At 40.6% G+C, this 21427-nt stretch overlaps 1 protein-coding gene across 3 annotated transcripts in view; it reads left to right on the plus strand.

The window, feature by feature from the left end:
• The window catches only part of UROS (uroporphyrinogen III synthase), a 55660-nt gene that overhangs the window by 5557 nt on the left and 28676 nt on the right, over positions 1-21427 (plus strand). For all 3 annotated transcript variants that reach the window (XM_061635696.1, XM_061635694.1, XM_061635697.1), the window contains exons 2-4: positions 10776-10844; positions 12832-12915; positions 19281-19377. In XM_061635696.1, the coding sequence (XP_061491680.1) occupies positions 10782-10844; positions 12832-12915; positions 19281-19377 (244 nt within the window). In that variant the 5' untranslated portion in view covers positions 10776-10781. The remainder of the gene's footprint in view (positions 1-10775; positions 10845-12831; positions 12916-19280; positions 19378-21427) is intronic.

Here is a 21427-nt window from a genome sequence, read left to right on the forward strand (position 1 = left end):
TGTGGAATTCCCTCCCCACAAAGGTGCACCTAACACCGTTGTACAGTTTTTGGCAAATGCTGAAGACACATCTCTTTACCCTGGCCTTTGACACTTGAGATGTATATTTTCAGGACGTATCCTATTCTTGTGAATGTAATTTGTTTTAATTGTTTTTAATACTGAATTTGGTACTGCTGTAACCAGCCCTGGGACCTATTAGTGAAGGGTGGGCAATTAACAACAACATCAGCAATAGTAATTCCTATTGTCCAACAGCAATCATTAATGTAAAACCTCTGCTTGCATATGTACAAACTACATCCTGTCCTTAGTCAACAGTGACACAGAGGAACACTGAGTGACAGTGGGTCTCCAGCATTTCAGACAGGAGTCTTTCCCAGGCCTACCAAGCATTGAAATTGGAATCCTTTTTGCATGCAAAGCATGTGCTCTGCCACTGAGCTATGCCCCTTTTCCATGCTATTATCTATTATATGCATTTACCTCTTTGAGGTATTGCTAGACATGTTCTGTTGGGCCTCTACCTCTTAAGCTTTGCCAGTGCTTACTATAAGTTATTCCTTTCTTGGATGTGTATGTGTGTTTTACAGATGTTTGTAGAGGCTTGTGACAAAAGTCCCTATCTTTGGAAGATGAATAGTCAATGAGGCAATGTTATAATAAGATCAGGGTAGACTCTGTGTGTGTGTGTCTGTAAAGTCGTGTGCTGTTTATTCCTATAGGACTCTGCACTAATGCTAGTCTTTGACTTAACACTCTTTTTCTGTAGTGCAGCCTTGCCAGATGCAATGTGAAATCTTGTTCTAGAGGTTGTGAATAAGATGCTGACCAACATTACATCTTCATGTGCTCCTCCCATAACTCTTATTTCTTTCCACTTAGATTTCACATGTTAATCCTATGTGGTTTAACCTCATTTGGACAGTTTATTTATTTAAAGTATTGTGGTTGCTTTCTGGCAACTACAACCTCACAAACTAACATACAAACTGGAGCAATACAAGATATAAAGAAATAAAGGCCATATCAGCATACAGAGTAATTAATAAGCTGCTCTGTAACACCCAAGCTAATTCCAATCAGTGTTAAAGGCGGCAATGAAATCAAAGGTCTTCAGTGTTCACTTAAATGCTCATACAATTGGACAAGACACAACTCAACAGGAATGGAGTTGCACAGTTTGGGGACCATCACTAAGAAGGCCCTATTTATTGTGCACACCATCTTGGACACTTGAGATGGATCCTTGAAACAGATCTTACTGTTCGGACAGGATTATTTGGGTGATGGTAGTCTTTCAAATTCATTTCATTTCATTTCATTTATAAACCGCCCGTAGCTAGTAGCTCTTTGGGCGGTGTACAGGTTAAAATACAATATTACAATAAAATCAATAGCAAATAGCAGCAAGATTTTAAAACGAACATTAAACATGAAACATTAAACGTTAACATTAAACATTAAAATGCCTGGGAGCATAGCCAGGTCTTAACCTGGCACCTGAAAGAAAGTACCATAGGCGCCAGGCGTATCTCCTCGGGTAAGCTGTTCCACAATTCGGGGGCCACTACAGAAAAGGCCCTAGATCTAGTAATAGTCCTCCAGGCATCTTGATGATTTGGTACCCGGAGGAGGGCCTTAGATACTGAACGAAGTGGACGGGTAGGTTCATAGCGGGAGAGGCGTTCCACAAGGTATTGCGGTCCCACACCGTGTAAGGCTTTATAAATCAAAACCAACACCTTGAATCTGGCTCGGAAACAAATAGGTAGCCAGTGCAAGTGGGCCAGGACAGGTGTTATATGCGCGGACTGATTGGTCCTCGTCAGCAACCTGGCTGCCGCGTTTTGCACTAGCTGAAGTTTCCGAACTGTCTTCAAGGGCAGCCCTACGTAGAGCGCATTACAGTAATCCAATCTAGAAGTTACCAGAGCGTGAACAACTGAGGCGAGATCGTCACTGTCCAGATAGGGGCGTAGTTGGGCTACTAAGCGAAGATGGTAAAAAGCTGTTTAAGGCTTTAAAAGTTATAACCAGCACCTTGAATTGTGCCTGGAAGTTTACTGGCAGCTGATATAGGTGGTATTAAAGTGGAGGTATATTTTCAGACTTCCTGACCTTCAAAAGCATCCTGGCAGCATTCATATTTTGAACCAGCTACAACTTCCGGAGCATCTGCAGCGACAGCCCCATGTAAAATGCATTGCTGTAGTCTAGTTAGGAGATAATCAGTGCATGGGTAACCAAGGATAATTCTGACCACTCCATGTACGTTGCAGCTGGCATACAAGCCAATAGCTGTAAAAAGTACTCCTGATCACAGTAGCTACTTGCAGCTCCCCAGACAATGACAAGTCCAGGAGTAGCCCTAAGTTTCACACCTGGCCTTTAGGGGGAATGCAACCCCACCCAGGACTGGTTTATACAGATCTGCGAACTTCCCAACCCACAGAACCTTTGTCTTTTCTGGCTCTTAACTAGGATCCTTTCTCACTCATGAATGCTTGGACAGCACATATGATTGGGTTGGAAATGCCACTAGCTGAAAAGGTGCTATCATTTCAGTTTCCAAAAGTAAGACAGAAGAACTAAGCACTTTTACTTGGAAATCTCACCAAAGTAAACATGCATTGAAAGTGAAAACTGAAAGTGTACATTTCCATGAATGACAACTAATAGTGTAGCATAAATGAATTTTTATTTTTATTGTTGTTATTTGCAAGAAACTACATTTCAGAAGGTTGTCTTTTGAGAAACAAGGAGAATCCTTCCTTGATTTTGAAATGTTTATGTGAAAAAAGTGCTGAGAACGTTTTCACAATGCAAAATAATTTTTCATTTACAAGTGCTTTGGCTTTCAAAGCATTGAAATATTAGGTGGAATATTTTTCAGTTGAATGAAAACACAGAGATTGCTATGATGAAAATAGAGTTTAAGATGCTGCTGCAGTTAGAGATGTGAAGGCCTGGGGGAAAAGACTGAAACATTTTTTCTGGGTTTTTTTCATTGATTTTTTCCTCCCCAATTTTTCAGGAAAAACAAGGAAAGCTTTGGAAAAAGACTCTGGGGTTCCCCCCCCCAAAGCATTCACATCTCAAGATGCAGTCATGTAGGAGCACAAACAAAGCAAGTGGCAGTTGTTTTTAGCTATTATGACTGAAGACTAGTCATTGGGCATGCATATTCTCTTTCCTGAGTGTCTATATTCATGTACATCTGTTGGGGTGGCATCATGCCTAGAGTTGTAATATGTTAGTTGCTCTGATGTACAATTGCTAAGAAAAATGTCTTTGAATGATGTAGAGTCAAAACTGTTACAAGGACTGTCTCACCTGCAGGACAGCCTTGCCATATGAGGGCATCACTATATTTGATGCATTCTATCACCTTGCAATGGGTCACACATGTTTATATGGCCTTTCAATTAAACCTGTCAGTATTCAAAAGGGAAAAACAATCAGCTGTTTACAGAGGCTTCTCATAGATAGTTGGAGGGCAAAACAAATGCTATGCTAGCTTGCAGATATAGCCCCTGTGGACAATATGTGGGCCAGATTGTACTTCTGAGTTACATGCCTGTCATCTGTTCTATACTCAGGTGTATTGTATTAAAAACAAGCATGAGGCTGTATTGGTAAGCATGTATGCAAAGGTCTGAAAGTGACAAAGTTCAAAACAAAAGATGCATATTAATTTCCAGAGAGTGTGTGTTTAGTTAGTTTGACATTCATTTTTGTAAACTATAAACCAAATTGCTGTAACTTAGGCTGTGCACACACTATACATTTAAAGCCAGGGCTTTTTAAAAGGAATATTCACTGGGAGAGAATGAACCCGAAAGGGCACTTTGAAATTATGTGAAAGGGCCTTTTTAATCTTCATTTTAAATAATTAAATGCACATTTAAATAAATAAATGTCATGAAGCATGTATTTTACTTATACATTATTGTAATGTCTGTCAGTATTTGGCATTGTACAACTCACCTAAACACTAATATCAGAATAATATCAGTATCAGCATTATGCCCTGAATTCCTGGCCACCGCTAGTTGCCCTGCACTAGAGGTTTCACCAGAGTATCTTACCTTAGTTGAGATAGGGACCCTGCTGTCACAATTTCTAATGTGGGTTCATGCCACAGTAACTGTACAATACTCAGAATACACCCCTCTAAATTCCTTGGGGATTGCTGCCTGATATGCATGCACAGGATTGCATGCAGCCTGAATTGCTTAGTTTTAAAGGTGCTAACAAGGGACTCCCATCAATGTCCAGACCTGTGGGAAAAGATTGTTCCCCTCACCCATCTTATTCACTTCTACATCTTTTTTTGCAGAATGTGGAATAATATGGAGGAATATTAAGTGGCCTAGGTCCTGAGAGATCAGAATTAAATTTGCCATGAAACTCATGGCGAGACCTTGGGTCAGTCATTGTCTCTCACCCTAACCTACCTTACAGGACTGTTGTGAGGATAACATGAGGAAATGGAGAACCATGAGTTCCACTATAAGCACCTTGGAGGAAAGGGGAGTTAATGTAATAGAAAAGAAAAATATTTCCAACCTGCCTACCCGACCCGTCTCCTTCTGTAGCTAGTTATTTCTATGGCAACATGTCAACATGTACCTACTTGGCCAGCTCTTTAAACATGTAAAATGATGCTTAACAGGCTTGCTAGAGCCATTAATTAACAAAGTAACTGGTTTGGCCACTTAAGCAATTCCTTCTGCTTCAGAATTCCATCTTACAGATAGAAAACCACAGGCTTGGAGGAGACCCAAAATATCATCCAACAACCTGAAAATCCTTTAACAATACATTGCTGTAGTCTTAAAAGTGCTGCTGGACACTTTATCTTTTTTGTGCTGTAAGTCATGGGCAATTGGCTTACCGTTTGAAAGTGTACCACACAATTTTAGGTGGCAGTAGCACCATACAAAGGAATTTTAGATGATAGCTGTAGATCAACATTCTTCCATCTGATTGGCTGGTTTGGAAAAGTAAAGATGAGAGTCTTGCCAACTGGCTTCCAGAGAAGGAAAATATGCAGGCAGCATTGTGATGAAGCCTGAAGACCATCTACTCCATGTCATCCATAGTATCTTCATACAGATTTGAGCGGGGGGGGGAATGAGCAGGAACGGTGACCCTCAGAAATGATGGCATGAGCATGTACAGAGTGCTCATTCCTTACCAGTGTTCTCTTCGGGCCACACACACAGAGAGTAAAAGGAGATTTTTAAAAGTCCATTGAGCTGCACTCCCTCCTGTCTTCTTCAGGCCAATGGGCCTTCTCATGGCTTCAAAGAAGAACAAATAGCTTAGCTGCCATTTTAAGAATACTTTATCTTCAGCATGCACTATCTTACCCTTTAAAAATAAAAGGCATAAAAATAATAAGCTTCAGAAATAAAAACAATAAGCATCATACATTTGAAAATAAGAGCTCAGGAAGCAAACCTCCCCCTATGTCATCACCATTAAAAAAAGGTTTTTTTAAACTATTCTCAGTCAAGGATATATACACTAGGGTTGCCAGGCCAGAAGAATCCCAAACCCCAAGACTTCAGGGCTGGACCCTAGTGATGTCACAGCAGCAGGCCCTAGTGATGTCATTAAGCATGATACATTAAGCACCACATTGCTTGGAGCATACAATTCAAACAAAAACATTTGTCTGATTGGAAATTAAGATAGAAATCTTAGCTAAATGAGGGTATTCCCAGGTCCAGCTGAAATGACAGGATCACTCCTTTTCACCTGCTTAGGGAGCCTGGGTAGGGAACATTTAATCTAGCCTTCATGCTTCTGGCAAGAAGGGTTTAAGTGCCCTCAGGCCAGGAGAGTCAGCAGAAGGCCATTGTAGGAAGAACAGAGCCTAGTGTTATGGAGATGTTAAATGGGAGCACTCAGGAGTAAAGATGGATGACCCCTGAAGGCTGCAGTTCTAAACACTAAGGGACTAAGCCCTATAGAATTCAATAGGACTTACTTCTGAGGAGATCTGGTTTGAATTATGCTGTTAGCAAGGCTTGACTAGGGATCCCATGCAAAGATATAAATATTCAAGCAGGGTTGGCAACCCCCTGCCTGGAATGTCCACTACTGGGCAAGAAACAAACTGTCATGCAGCCAACAAGGTGCATCATCAGTGAGTTTAAGGGGGTTGAGCTGAGTGCATGGAACCACTGTTGTTCTATGGATGTAAGCGAGTGAGGTTAAAGGTAAATGAAATGCAAATAGGAAAAGAAAAACAAAAGACAGTGATGATTTCCTAAATGCAATACCATACCAAACACAAGTTTCCTAAGAATAAGGCAGAAAACTTAGTATCCCACAACCAGTCAGGATTCCTAACCAAAAACCAAAACTAAAAAAATCCTGGTAGCCAATCAGCCAAGGTCACAGAAATCCCCGTGTAGCACAACCTGACCTGGGGCTGCAGTTAGTGCAGAATGCTGTGGCACGATTGCTGACATGAGACCCTATCAGCACGTAACACCTCTGCTCTGAAATCTGCACTGGTGGCTGATTTGCTATCAGGCCAAATTCAAGATGTGATTTCCATGTTACAGATTCCACATAGTACTTGTTCTGCTCTTGTAAGAAATCAGTTCTTTAGTGTGGCAGCACCTACGCTTTGGAACTCCCTGTCCATTGGCATTAGGCAGATGCTTTCATTGTACTCTTTTCAGCACCTGTACAAACATTTTGTTTAGGCAAGCCTACCCAGGCAGGTAGAAGCTATTGTGTTTTTATCTCATTGTTGGTTTTATTATTTGGTATGTTTTTAAATACCTGTCTTTAACTGTTTTTGCCAATAATTGTATTGTTTTAATTCCTTCTGTAAATCGCTTTGAGTTTTTTTTACAATACAGCAGTATATAAATGTTGGAAATAAAATACATAAATAAATTTTGGAGGCACTGTGGCCCTTGAATCTCTTTCCACTTTTAGGAACAAAGGAATCTTCCTTATATCAACACAGGCTATTTGGTACCATCTAGCTCAGTACTGATGACATGGACTAGCATTGGCTGTCCAGGATTCCAATAGTCTTTTCCAGAAATTGAATGTTGTCCCTTTGTATTCAAAACATATGCCCTGGCACTGAGCTACAGCCCTTTCCCTGTTTTAAAAAAGTATCTTTTAAAATGGTTCTTTTCAATTCACTAATGAATGCACAGCATACCTGGTGCAGATCCACACCATTTATTTAAAGCACATTCAACACACATTTGAAGCACATGAATCCCACCACAGAATCATAGGAACTGTAGTTTGTTAAGGGTGGAGGGAACTATAACTGTGGGGGGAAACTACACTTCCCTGGATTCTTTAGGGGAAGTCACGCGCTTTAAATGCAAGTTGGATGTGCTTTAAATGTATTGTGTGGATTGACTTCATAAACTTTGTCTGCATGTAAACCACTTTAATTAATTTACAGCACAATCCTAACCATGTCTACTCAAAAGTAAGTCCTATTGAATTCAATGGGGTTTACTCCCAGTATGTGGGATTAGCAGTGCAGCTTTACTCCCAGAAAAGCCAGTATAGGATTAAAGCATCATATCGGAAGGTTTTCAGAACACTGCCCTCTTCAACAGCCCAGGAAAATTTAAATTTGTTTGACCCCTCATAATTAGAAAAGCGTAACACATTACAGAGGCATTAAGATTGCCTGCACACAAGAGAGAAAAACTTTTGCTGTTGATGAAACCTATAAACATACTGAGATGTAAGCAGGAAAAAAAGTTTTCTGGCCTTGCCAAGAGGTCAACAAATCCCTTGTCAATCACAACCCTGACTTCACTTATTGGCTACAAACCTGAAAGGGCTGAGTTAGAGCAGCCAGCTACGAACTAATTTAACAGAATTTGAGGGAGGGCTGACGTTTTGGTGCATATCTCATGAACTGGACCACCGCCCTGAGAGCTTTCTGCTATAGGGCGGTCTAGAAATGTAATTAAATAAATAAATAAATAAATAAACTTAATTTTCTTTTAAATTAAAGCTGAGAGTCCAGAGATTGAGGTGACTCACCTGGAGACCCGGAGAGGACCCCAAAAATCCAGTCTCCAAGCAAAAACTGGCGACTTGGTAACCCTAATATGGACCCATCAGATCTCCCGCATCCAGCAAAATGCAACAATTAGAGATGTAAAATTTCCAAAAATTGTGAAGCCACGGGGGAAAAAACATTTTCCCCATTTTTTTCAGAAAATAGGACATTTTTGGAAAAATTGAAAAAATGCAATATTAGCACTTTTTACAGATTGAAAATCACTTTGTTACTTCAGGAACATCAAATGTAGTTATGTACAAGTTGGTTTGGCATAAAACTATCACATTTGGTATAATAAAAGTACATTTTATTCAAACAATTATTACCAATTGAATTCACTTTTTAAAAGTTTTACTTTTTTTTGGTAACAAATGGGTCTGCAAGATCCTGAACTGTAAGGAACACCTGAACTGTAAGGAACCTCTTTCCTTTTGCCAGTTTATGAGGAGCAGGCAAAAAACAATTTTAAAAAAACAAAAGAAACTATCAACATTAATAACAATATTATTTATGTCTCTGCTAGTCCTTCACAGTGTCAAGCAAACATAAAGCATCCATTCCCATAAAAAGAACTGAGAAAAAGAGACCAAGATTCAATGAAACATTTTATTCATCATGCTAAAATAAAACATTCCATAATCCATTTTTTCTTCATTTTTTCAATTTTTCAGGAAAAAAGCAGGAAAAACCCATTTTCCCCCAAATTTTTCCAAGCCTTCACATCTCTAGCAACAACAGGAGCAAGCAAGCACAAAAAGCTATTTCATCAAGGAGACATAGGCACTCCTTCAGCCATTTATTTCTCCCTCTTCCAATCTCCATTCCCCAAATTCAGTGCAATGGTAACAACGTAACTAAAAAAATACCTTTTCCAGTGATGCTCTGCACTCACACACACACACACGCCAAAACTCCCTCACTGGTCAAATCAGTAATAGTAAAAGGGAGGAGGGAAGCTACTTGCTCAGGGAGTCAGGGGAGCTGCCCTGATGTTAGCAGAATGTGTTTCTGTAGCTCAGTAGGCAGCTATGCAGAGAAACAGCACTGGGCATGCTCAGAATTGAGGAATGATTCTTATTTGGCTTACTATGGCTTTAAAGCTATTGCCCCCTCCCCCCTCCCTGTTGCATTCTCCGGGATCAATGCAACATGTGCAAATAACAATGACTTAATTTATGTCTGAAATTTATGTTTAATATGTATTTTTTTTACATGTTCCTTGCTTCTGAAGTGATAAATTGTTAAAATGTTGTTTTCTGGAATATTTGGAAAACTTCCAGTGATACTTATTTTTGTTTTCCTGGATTTGGTGTAGAAAAAAGGGATTTTAGTATAATTTAATAGCCCGTCTTACCTCACAGTTAATTAGCTTGACATAGGTTTCTGTTCTTAGCAATTATCTTAAAATCATCATTTATTTATTTCAATTTCTATCCCACCCTTCCTCTGAAGGGAGCCCAGGATGGCAAACATATCAATAATTTTTAAAAACCCATTAAAAGCATTCTAAACCAATTAAAAAGCATTTTTCAACCAGTGATTTCAGTTTCCAGGAACATTTTCTGTTACTTTCACTTATATTCCAGAGTAAGCCCAGCGATGGGGCTTGACCAATTTATGACTCTTTAAAGCAGTTGCCCCTTGATGCTAGGAAGCCCAATTCAAACCAGCAGGTGTACCTGTGCTAGTGTACTATCTCAAAAGAATACGTGAGGTGGTTAGCATGTGCATGTAAAAGGCTACCTACGGAAAGGTTACATGTCAAAGAGAGGTCTTCTAGCCTAGACTAACTTTGCCCTGATGTATATTAGGTTTCCACCTGTAAGACATTTTGATATGGGGGTAGTATCAAGCAAGTGATCTTCCATGTATAGTCTGTGCAGTTTGAATTGGCTTGGTGTGCAGGGAAATGTGGGGAATTGCCCTGGATAAATATAATTGGGACACCTAGATATTGTGTGTGGAATTTGAAACTGTGCTAGACCACGTGGTATTTTGCAGTCCATGGAACTGTTAGATTTGTGAAGATCACCTGAGAGAGAATCCTCTCTGGATCTGGATTTGAGAGGTTATTTTTTCCTCCAAAACACTTAACAAAAGAGTGATGTGCCTTGCAGGACCTTAGCAAATTTGCTAATGCTGCAATGCATTTTTTTTTGAGAGGGGAGGAAACTTATATTGATATGCTGACATTTAAACTGGAATGGAGCTGAAGCCCCTGGCAGGTGTAGTCTTACAGGGCAACAGAATAGGTTGGCATGGGCATTCTTGGGAGTGCATATGCAAATATTTTAAATAATAGCTGTACTGGAAAACATCTGAACAGTTACATGGTTTCTTTTGTAATACGTTTGCAAGTTTGTCAATGTTTTACAAAGGCTGTCATTTTTAGCACAAGTATGTTGTAGAGAACAGGTTTTTAAAAGCCAAATAAATGCATTTTCTATCTTATCTCTTGTTGTTTTCTTTTCTTGCCGTATCATTTAAAACCAACCTGTATTTTGTTAGCCTTATCAGGGTGGATGTTCATTTTCAGAGAATGTGCATTAACTGCTTACTCATTGTGCAACCAACAGCACTTCAATGCAGCTATTAATTATCCTTTTTCTTGTGATGCTCAACTGGTACAGCCATTGTACAGAGTAGAGTCCTCTAGATCTAATTTAGATATACTTCTGTGTTGTGTTTCTGTATTCTCCAGTAAACAATGAAAGTTCTGTTGCTGAAAGATCCTAAAGAAGGTGAAAACGGACCAGATCCATATATAAATGTAAGTAACCTTTAGAAAAAGTTTAGAAAAAAATTAGATATTTGAATTGTCTTTCTACTTAAGACTGAAGTCTAGTCCTGCATTTTAGCTTAATGGACCTATTCAGACGGGGCCACAGACAACAAGTGGCCCGCAGATCATAGTTTGAGGATGACTGCATTGTCAGAAACAGGTTATGCAGTGTGCACATTTTGTGTCCTCTCTTCCACCTACCTCTCTGGAAAGAATATTTTGCCGTTTAAGCTAGTAACTGGAGGGTAATGATTAAGGTCAGTAGTCCAAAAGGTAAATAATACAACTATCAAGTGTACTATATTATCAGATTTCATGTATTCACCCCTCTCTGCTACTTGGAGAAAACTTGACATGCTTCTCAGTCTGGTAGGAATTGTTTCCTGAAAATGGAACATCATGCACAGCTTTGTTTCAGAGATATAGCTTTGGTAGATGACACATAGTTTGGATTCTAAAGAAGCATATGTCATTCTAAAATATATCCTTCTCCCATATCTTAAGATCTTGCAAAGAGGCCTCGTTTTACATTTTATTTTATGTATTTATTTATTATTTGATTTATATCCTGCCCTTCCTCCCAGTAGGAGCCCAGGGCGGCATTTTCTTAAGCAAGATAGGTGTTCACAAGCAAAAATACAGTTATGATGGCCGAATGTAATGTTGAATATATTGTTGAAGTCAGTTTTAGTTAAAATAATGATTGAATTCCTGTGCAGATTTAGCCAGGAGTAAGCCCTGCGAAAGACAGTAGAATAGATTTCCTAGTAAACATATTCTAATATGTTTTAGTTAATGGTTACATTCGCATGTAATGTTAAACCATGTTTTAGCATTATGAGGATGAAGCGCAGTGAGCCTTGGGCTTGCATGCTACCCCCATTCCACTGGCATGGCCATGAGGAGTTCAGAAGCTTTTGCTTGACATACAAAGCTGGACAAATTAATATTAATTATGGTTAGTGGAAACAGACCAACTTCAAACTATAGTCTGTAAAATTGGCTTGTTTTCACTCACCTATTTAAGATTAATCACAATGTAGGGTTCTGACATATTGCTAAATTGCAGTTGATCTAAAATGGATGCCACAGCTTCTGATCTCCTCTTTACAGCCATATCAGAGGAGGGAAGGGGCACGTGCGAGCCTAGGGCTCGCTGCAGCTGGTCCTCGTAACTCTAAATTGTGGTTTAGCATTAGCTGTGAACCGAACCAACTGTGTGTGTATGTTTTTTAGTCAAGGTTTATTCTAATGTTTCATTTGACCTGTACTCTGCTATAAGACATACTGCCAATAAAGCAAGACACAATTTTAGAAAATAAACAGTATGAAGAAAATAATTGCTATCGATTTACTGTGTTATCTAAGTGCATTAAAATACCACTGTTAGTTCCATGGTAGGAAGCATGCAACAAAAATGTTGTATTATGCAATTATGCAACTTTGCAAGATATTGAACTTCCTGAATTATTCCTGAATTATTCTGTAATAGCTATTTAGTATATATATAACCAAATGTGGATATATTTTTGGAGAATGCAACAACTGTGAGCTGTTGCGTGTCTGCTAGTATATCATTCATGAAAACATTATACACTATATGTTGTAACCATTTATGTCTCTCCGGAGACTGGAGACACTTTGATCCAGTGGAGACTGTCTTTTACATTAAAAAAAACTCAGCTTGCTTTTCTTCACCTAATCATGTTTGTTTCAAAGCATGCTGTCACTGCTAAACAAACAGTACAATCCTGTGCATATCTATATTCAGAAGTCTCATTGTTTTCAATGAAATGTTCTCTTAAGTTTTAGGATTGCAACCTAAGTTGACCTGCTGGCTTTAGTGTCAAAATTGTATTTATTCGATATCCCGCCCTTCCTTCCAGTGGGAGTCCATTGTACAAATAATTGTACATTGTCAATGCTTATCATTTATGTTGTCTTATCACAAAATTGTGTGTCCTTTCATTCATAGGAACTGAGTTTACATGGGCTTGAGGCAACATTAATCCCAGTTTTAGCATTTGAATTTATTTCTCTTCAAGCTTTCTTTGAAAAAGTAAGTTTTACATTCCCTTTCTGGTAATAGTCTGTTCTGCAAAAAAAAAATTAAAAAAATATGCATCTGTTTTTCTACAATAGATATATTTGATTAGGTACATAGCTTTCCATGGTATAAACTCTAATGGTAACTAAAAGTGGTTTCTACCCTATTTGATCTTCAGGTGTTTCTGGCCACAGATAGTGCTTAGGCTGTAGGGATGTCTGGTGTAAGTAGAGAGCCCAGCCAGGTAATTATGTTCTGTGGCGAAGGCAAAGGGAAATCACACTAATTGGCGTGACCTCACAAAGGAATTGAGACCCCTAGAAAACCAATAAAGGACTCCTATCTAATAATGCTGCAAAATGTGCACACACTACAAATAATGCACGTATACTGGATTTATCTAAAATCCTCGGTGTGCATATTTTGCTTTGCTTGAGGGAAAGTTGACAAGAAAAGCTATACTCTTAAAATTATTTTGTTTAACCATTTGGAAACTTTAAATGTGGTATGTGATTAAGAAATGTGTTTTGGAACTGTGAGAGACCTATTTCTTTTGCTACTTTTATATTCCAGTCCTAAGAATACACCCTTGAAAGTAAGTCCCATTGATTCTAGTGAGCCTTACTTCCAGCTTACATTTGTTTAAAGTTGCATCCTAAATATCAGAGGTGGGTTTACTATCCTGGACACTCAGGTCAAAAAGTACAAATGTTTTTTAAAAATCAGTATAATTTTTCCTTGCTTTTCTCATATCAAATTGTTCTAACCTTGTGACTTAATAAATAGCTTTTTCAATATGTTTGAGAGGGTGATGCTACTTCTGTAATTACACTTGCATTACATAAATTATACTCTAAAAGGGAATGCTTAAAAGAATCCTTTTAAGAAGCATAAACCTTGAAATCTGTGTTTGTAAATACACGCATGCTTTAATAAAGATACTTGTTAATAATAGTAGTTCATAGAATCATAGAGTAGTAGAGTTGAAGGGGGCCTGTAAGGCCATCGAGTCCAACCCCCTGCTCAATGCAGGAATCCAATAGAACATATTTACTTGTCAATAGGATTTGGAATTGTAAGCACTTGCTGATGGTTTAGATTATACAGCTATATGAATTTTCCACATAAATATCTAAACTATTCAACTAAGTAATACAGTCCAGAGTCCTGGATGCACTTGGGGTTTCCTTTGCTGGCTACGACAGGTGACGGCACAGAGCTACTTTCTTTTCCTTAAGTTACAATAAGAAAGCTGTAGCTGATGTTTTTGGATGATTACCATTGGTGTGGATACTTAATTTGTTTGAGGATTTATATCAGGTGTGGCCAATATGATGCCCTCCAGATGTTGCTGGACTACAGCTCCCATCATACCTTATCATTGGCCCTGCTGGCTGGGGCTGATGGGAGCTGGAGTCCAATGACATCTGGAGGGCACCATGTTGGCTATCCCTGGCTTACATATTCTGGCTGAGTATTGCTATGGCATCCTTTAAGCTCTCTAAAGGAACCAAGACCATTGGAAGCTATTGGAGGCTTCACCAGAACTCCTTGCTTGCTACAGCATACCATGATGTATACGGACTTAAGTTTCATCTAGTAAGCTGTAGGCTTGCTTGTGCACAAACATTAAAGCAAGGATATAGTTTTTGTGTTGATCTGGGGATGCTGAGATCTATACTTCTAATCCTATGAGCCATCGCCTCAGATCAGCAGGTCATAGTATCAAATTTTTAGAGGTATTATGTTGCTGTGCACCTCAGTTAATTTATTTATTTATATAAAATATTTCTATCCCACCCTTCTACCTTATAATATGGTACTCAGGGCGGCTTGCAAAAATAAAATCAAACACGTACATAATAAAATTGTAAACAGTAAAATCACAAAAACATTAAAATAAATTAAAATACATAAAATACAATTAAAACACATAAAATACAATATATAAACACACACACATATATAGGGGTGGTACTAAAGGGACTACAAAGGTAAAATTTAACGTAGAAGGCATAAAATCAGTGTCAGGCTCTACCTTCAGTCCCTCCCAAAGGCTCTCCGGAACAAGATCGTTTTCAGAAGTCTCCGGAATACCAACAGGGAGGGAGCAGAGCGGACCTCTTGGGGTAGGGTATTCCAAAGCTTGGGGGCCACCACTGAAAAAGCTCTCTCCCGCATGCCTGTCAGTCTAACATCTTTTATTCCATGCACGCAGAGGAGACCCGAGGCAGACGATCTTAAATCCCAGGCAGATACATATGGGCGTAAGCGGTCCCTCAGGTATATTGGTCCAAGGCCATTTAGGACTTTAAAGGTCAGAACCAGCACTTTGAATTGGGTCCAGAAACAAATTGGGAGCCAGTGGAGTTGATAAAGCACAGGGGTGATATGCTCCCTGCGCCGTGCTGCAGTTAACATTCTGGCTGCTGCATTTTGAACCAACTGCACTTTCCGAACTGTTTTCAAAGGCAGCCCCAAATAGAGTGTGTTACAGTAATCAAGCCTCGATGTCACCAATGCATGTGTCACTGTGACCATGTCAACTGCCTCCAGGAACGGACGCAGCTGGTAGACCAGTTTGAGTTGGCCAGAAGCACTCCTGGCTACCACAGCCACCTGATATTCAAGCAGCAGGGCAGGATCCAGGAGGACTCCTAAACTGCGGATCTGCTCCTTCAAGGGGAGTGCAACCCCATCCAGAACAGGTTGCAACCCTGTCCCTGATGCAGTTTTTCCCTTTACCAGCAGTAGTACCGTCTTGTCTGGATTAAGTTTCAGTTTGTTAGCCCACATCCAGCCCTTCACAACCTACAGGCACCAGTTTAGGATGAGCACTCCCTCCCTGCAATCAGGTGGTAGGGAGAGATAGAGCTGAGTGTCATTGGCATATTGATGACATTGTACTCCAAATCTCCTGATGACTCTCCCAGTGGTTTCATATAAATGTTAAAGAGCATGGGAGACAGAATGGAACCTTGCAATACCCCACAGGCCACCAGCCAGGGGGTCGAGCAGTAGTCTCCCAGCACCACTTTCTGGGTCCTGTCGGTCAGGTAGGACCGGAGCCACCGTAAAACAGTGCCTCCCAATCCCATCCCAGCTAGACGGCACAGAAGGATACCATGGTTGGTATCAAAGGCCGCTGAGAGGTCCAGCAGCACCAACAGGGATGCACTCCCCCTGTCTGATGCCCGGCATAGGTAATCAAGCAGGGCGACCAAGGCAGTCTCTGTCCCAAGACCAGGCCTGAAGCCTGATTGAAAAGGGTCTAGATCAGCCTTTCCCAACCGGTGTGCCTCCAGATGTTGTTGGACCACAACTCCCATCACCCTCAGCCATTGGCAATGCTGGTTGAGGCTGATGGGAGTTGTGGTCCAACAACATCTGGAGGCACACCGGTTGGGAAAGGCTGGTCTAGATCGTCTGATTCATCCAGGAAACCTTGGAGCTGAGCAGCCACTACCCTCTCAATCACCTTGCCGAGAAAGGGGAGATTAGAGACTGGGTGGAAGTTGTTAAGATTCGCAGGATCTAACAAAGGCTTTTTTAACAAAGGTCTTATCACAGCCTCCTTCAACAATGTTGGCATAGAACAGGGGTGGCCACTCTGTGGCTCTCCAGATGCTGCTGGACTACAGCTCCCATCATCCCTGACCATGAGCTGTATTAGCTGAGACTGATGGGGGCTGTAGTTCAGCAGCGTCTGGAGAGCCACAGAGTGGCCACCCCTGGCATAGAACCTTCCTTAGGGAGGTGTTAATTAAATATGCCAACCAGTCAGCCACTCCCCCTCTGGCAGATTTGATTAACCAGGATGGGCAAGGGTCAAGGGAACAAGTAGTGGCCTTCGATTCTCCCAGAATCCTGTCCACATCCTCAGGCTTTACAAGTGGAAAATTATCCATAGAAAAATGACCAGAGGAAGCTTCGGGGACATCTGGCACATCTGTAGTTAATGAGGAGTCCAAGTGAGTCCAAATGCGAGCAATTTTATCTGCAAAGTGCCGCACAAACATGTCTGAGGGCTCAGAGTCTAATGTAAGGCCAGAGCCCCAAAGACCCCGGACCAACTGGAAAAGCATTACCGGATGACACTGAGCAGACGCCATGGTGGCAGAGAAGTGCACTTTCTTCACTGCCATCACCGCCACATGATAGGCTCGAAAATGAGCTCTAGGCTGTGTTCAATTGGAAGCAGACTGAGTTTTTCTCCATCGTCGCTCTAGCTGTTGTCCCTGCCTTTTCATCAGGCCCAAAGTTTGAGTAAAACAAGGTGTATTACAGGCCTTTCCTGGTGGAAGAGGGCGCTTTGGAGCAATAGTGTCCATCGCCCGAGTCACCTCCGTATTCCAGAGATTGACCAGGGCTTCGGCAGTATCGCCAGCCATGCTGAGAATATCCCCCAGAGCATTCAGGAAACCATCTGGATCCATGAGTCTTCGGGGGCAGACCATCTTAATTGGCCCTTCACCCCAGCTAAGGTTACCGGGGGCACAAAGTCTAAACCTTGTCAGGTGGTGATCTGCCCATGACAACAGAGTACTAAGAACCCCTCTACCCTCAGATCACCTTCTTCCTGTCCCGAACAGAACACAAGATCAAGTGTGTGTCCTGCCACATGCGTTGGTCCAGATGATATTAGAGACAGCCCCATGGTTGTCATGGCAGCCATGAAGTCCTGAGCTGGACCTGTGAGTCTAACCTCAGCATGTATGTTGAAGTCACCCAGGACCATCAACCTGGGGAATTACAACACCAATGCTGAGACCTGCTCCACCAGCTCAGGGAGGGAGACTGTTGGGCAGTGGGGTGGACGATACACCAACAGAATCCCCACTCTGTCTCCCTGACCCAACACCAGGCACACACTCAAAGCTGGAGGTGTTAGGGGACAGGGTACCTGACAGGGGAGATAGATTCCCTGCAGACAATTGTGACCCCACCTCCCCATCCCCTGTATCTAGGCTGCTGGAGTACCACAAAACCTGGTGGGCAGAGCTGGGAGAGATCTACTCCGCCTTGGTCATTTAGCCAGGTTTTGGTAATACAAGCAAGGTCAGCATATTCATCCAGGATTAAGTCCTGAATTAAAGTGGTTTTATTAGTCACTGACCTTGCATTCATCAGCAGGACAGTAAGATCCAGGGAGTTCCCAGAATAGCTCCCAGTGTCCCGAGGGTTGGAAGGGGGACCAGAAGGGATGCAAGCACAAAGATGTCTTGTATCACTTCCCCTGTAACAGCCTGTCTGCTTCCTACCGCTATTATGTCTCCTGCCTAATATTACCGCAAGGGCAGGCCCCTGACTACTCCTACCCTGGCACATGTTAAAAGAAGCCTGACACTGGGGGGGAGGGGAGCCTTGGCTAGAGGTGGCTCTTATGAAGGAGAGTTTTGCAGGAGGCCACAGCAGCAAGGTGTAGTTTCTGCTGGGTTTCTCTCACCTGCCTCAGGGCTTGCCTTGGCTAGCAGAGGCTCTTATGAAGGGGAGCTCTGTTCCCCACCCTCTGGCAGTTGTCATCTCCCTTGTTAGCCCCAGCTGGCTGCAGCTGGCCCCCAAGGCCTTGCAGGGGGTAGCAGTTGATACTTGAGGAAGCCTGCAGATGGTGTTTTGCAGGAGGCCACAGCAGCCAGGTGTAGGTTCTGCTGGGTTTCTCTCACCTTCCTCAGGGCTTGCCTTGGCTAGAGGTGGCTCTTATGAATTTATTGAGAAAAGTTGTCCCATTAGTTGTGAGAAAAGTAATGTATCAATCATTGTTGAAAAGTTTCTCAAAATTTAGGGTTCTTCAGGCTGCTTAACGTAAGTACACAGGATTCCCTCCTTATAAAGGGATATGTCTAGGCAGGTGTACAGAAACCTCTGATGGTTTATTCAGAGAATGCCATCCTGAAGAATGAAGATGAAGTAAAACCATTGCCATTTCTTAACAGTGTATCCCATGATATCACAAATTCACTCAAGTCAACTTTCCAAGGTATAGTTGTCTTTTGATCAATAGGTAATAAAGCATGTAATAACAGCTATTCACTGAAATAGGCTGTGCAGACTCAGTGATTCCATATTCCTAGATTCTGGAGTCCCATAAAGCAATTGTTTTCATATTGACCTGAAGTCAGCTATAGCTCATGCTAGCTACAGGTCAACATTGTACATATTGTAAATCTATAGGCTGCTACCGAATTCAGATCCATATAAAACAAAAATAACAGGACTCCACATTACTGTTACTGCATAAGCGAATGTTTTGATTAAAATGCCATTCATGGCACTAGGGGTCCTCACATTTAAAAGCCATAGATGAAAGGTGTCTTTATTGTGTTCAATTTCTCCAAGTTAATCTATGTTTATTTTTCTCAATTTTTGTTGATGAATAGCTTTTTCATCCTGAACAATATTCTGGACTAATTTTTACTAGTCCAAGAGCTGTAGAAGCCTTCAGATTATGTCTGGATGATAATAGTAAAAAAGAAGGTAAGTGAGAATTTAGTCAATATCATTAAATGTCTTGAATACTTTTACTGTTTCTCTCTATTGGCATATATGGATTTTAAAATGCATTTTCCAAAATTAGCCTTTGATTATGTAAATAGTTGAAGAAATATTTCAATTCTACAGAATGTTTTAAGAACAAGATATTTTATTATTATTATTATTATTAAAATTTATTTATACCCTGCCTTTCAGCCAAAGGCCTCAAGGCGGCTTACAAAGAAAAATAAACACAGGTATAAAAATACAATATAAAAATACAATAAAAGCAATACAATTTACAAAAATTAAATTAAATAACAAATAATATTATAATAAATAAAATTAAATAACAAATAACATTATCATTATTGGCACCACCAAGAAAGAGGAAGTGGTGTTTGCGGGGGCGGCAGCTCCCAAGAGGCAGAAGGGCAACAGGCATTTGTTATTTTATCATTCTGCAGTGCAATCCTAACCCATGTCTACTCAGAAGTAAGTGTTATTGAAAGAGCTGGCTTTCACAGTTAACTCTTTACGCATGTAATATTATAAATAACCTTAGAAAGAATGTTTTCTTCATGTTTACACTGTTAACATTTTACTTTACCTTATTATTTTAAGTTACTTTTAGATAGAATGATTTCTCAACATCCAGCCCCCCTTCTTAGCAAGTGGAACACTGTTATCCCATACAGGATGCAGTGTGAAGCACCAGTGCAACTCATGGGTTTGAGACAGGCTCATTAAGAAAATAAGTGGATTCCATGTGCTTACCACAACCAGAATTTTTGAATCTACTGCAGTTTGCTAGTTTCTTATTTTTTAATAAATAACCTCAGATCAGCTGAGTACAGCCACTGAGTATATATCCTGTCTTCTTGCAACATTCTAAACAGTTGTTCCTTAGCACTTTGTCATGTGACTGAGCTGTCCAGCTTGAGTGTGAAGGCTGATAATTGGTGCTGTTTTGGAACTGCTTTTGCTACTCCAAGGCTTCCCAGTATACTCAAGCTTATGTAGGGTTGCCATATTGCCCAGATAGCCGGGTTTTACCCGGATTCTATGCATGCCACCCGGCGCCCGGCTAGCCCCTTACGTGGCCCGGATTCTCAGCTTTAATTTTAAAAAAATTAAGTTTCTAGGTGTTCCAGTTCTCGAGATATACATAAAAACGTCAGCCACCCCCCTCGACTGTTAAATCTTTCTTTAAACAGTACTGTACTATAGCACTTTGTAGCTTTAACCCTGCCCATTCAGCATTGCAGCCAATCAGGGATTGTGTTTCAGTTTCATTGACCTGAGGCAGTGTCTAGAAAACAAAATGGTGGTTTCACCCCCCCCTCCCCGTTTATCTGAAAATCTCATAAATTGGGTAAGTATATACATTTCAGTTTTTTTTCCTCTTGTGTGCAGGAGTCAGAGCTTGGGCAGTGTTTTGAAAACCTTCCCAATACTTGCTGTTTGTAAAAGCAATGCTAATCCCATATGCCCAGAGTAAATCCCATTTAATTCAATAGGACTTACTTTGAGTAGACATGGTTATGAATGTGCTGAAAATCAATGGGACTTTGGAGTGAATGTAAAAAAGAATTATGTTTGTGTTCTAACTCTTTCTGTCTCCAGTCCAGTTTTAAAGCAAGTAGGCAGGGCTTACATAGGTATTACAGTTTTTATTCTGTAGGAAAGTAATACTGATTTTTTTAAAACTAATACTGATTTTTCTGCAATGAGCAACTGGTTTGACAATAAACTATTATATGGGCTGTATGTATTTATACATCTGCTGTGTGTGTGTGTGTGCGTGTATGGAGTCTTTCCAACACCCCTGTGAGGTAGGGTTGGAAACCAATGCAGCTCACAATAAGAAATAAAGCCATTTAAAATCCAATGACCATAAAACAAGTATAAACAGTTGCAAAACAGCGTAAAGTGGCATGATTCGGAATTTTGGGTTGTGTGAATGAAGTTGCTTATCACTTGAGGTTGCAGTTCTGTCCCTGTTTGAGTAAGCCCCACTGAATACGCTGGGACTTGCTTCTGAATAAATAAA

Source organism: Rhineura floridana, chromosome 7, assembly GCF_030035675.1.
Source record: "Rhineura floridana isolate rRhiFlo1 chromosome 7, rRhiFlo1.hap2, whole genome shotgun sequence".
In the NCBI taxonomy this organism is placed as follows: domain Eukaryota; kingdom Metazoa; phylum Chordata; class Lepidosauria; order Squamata; family Rhineuridae; genus Rhineura; species Rhineura floridana.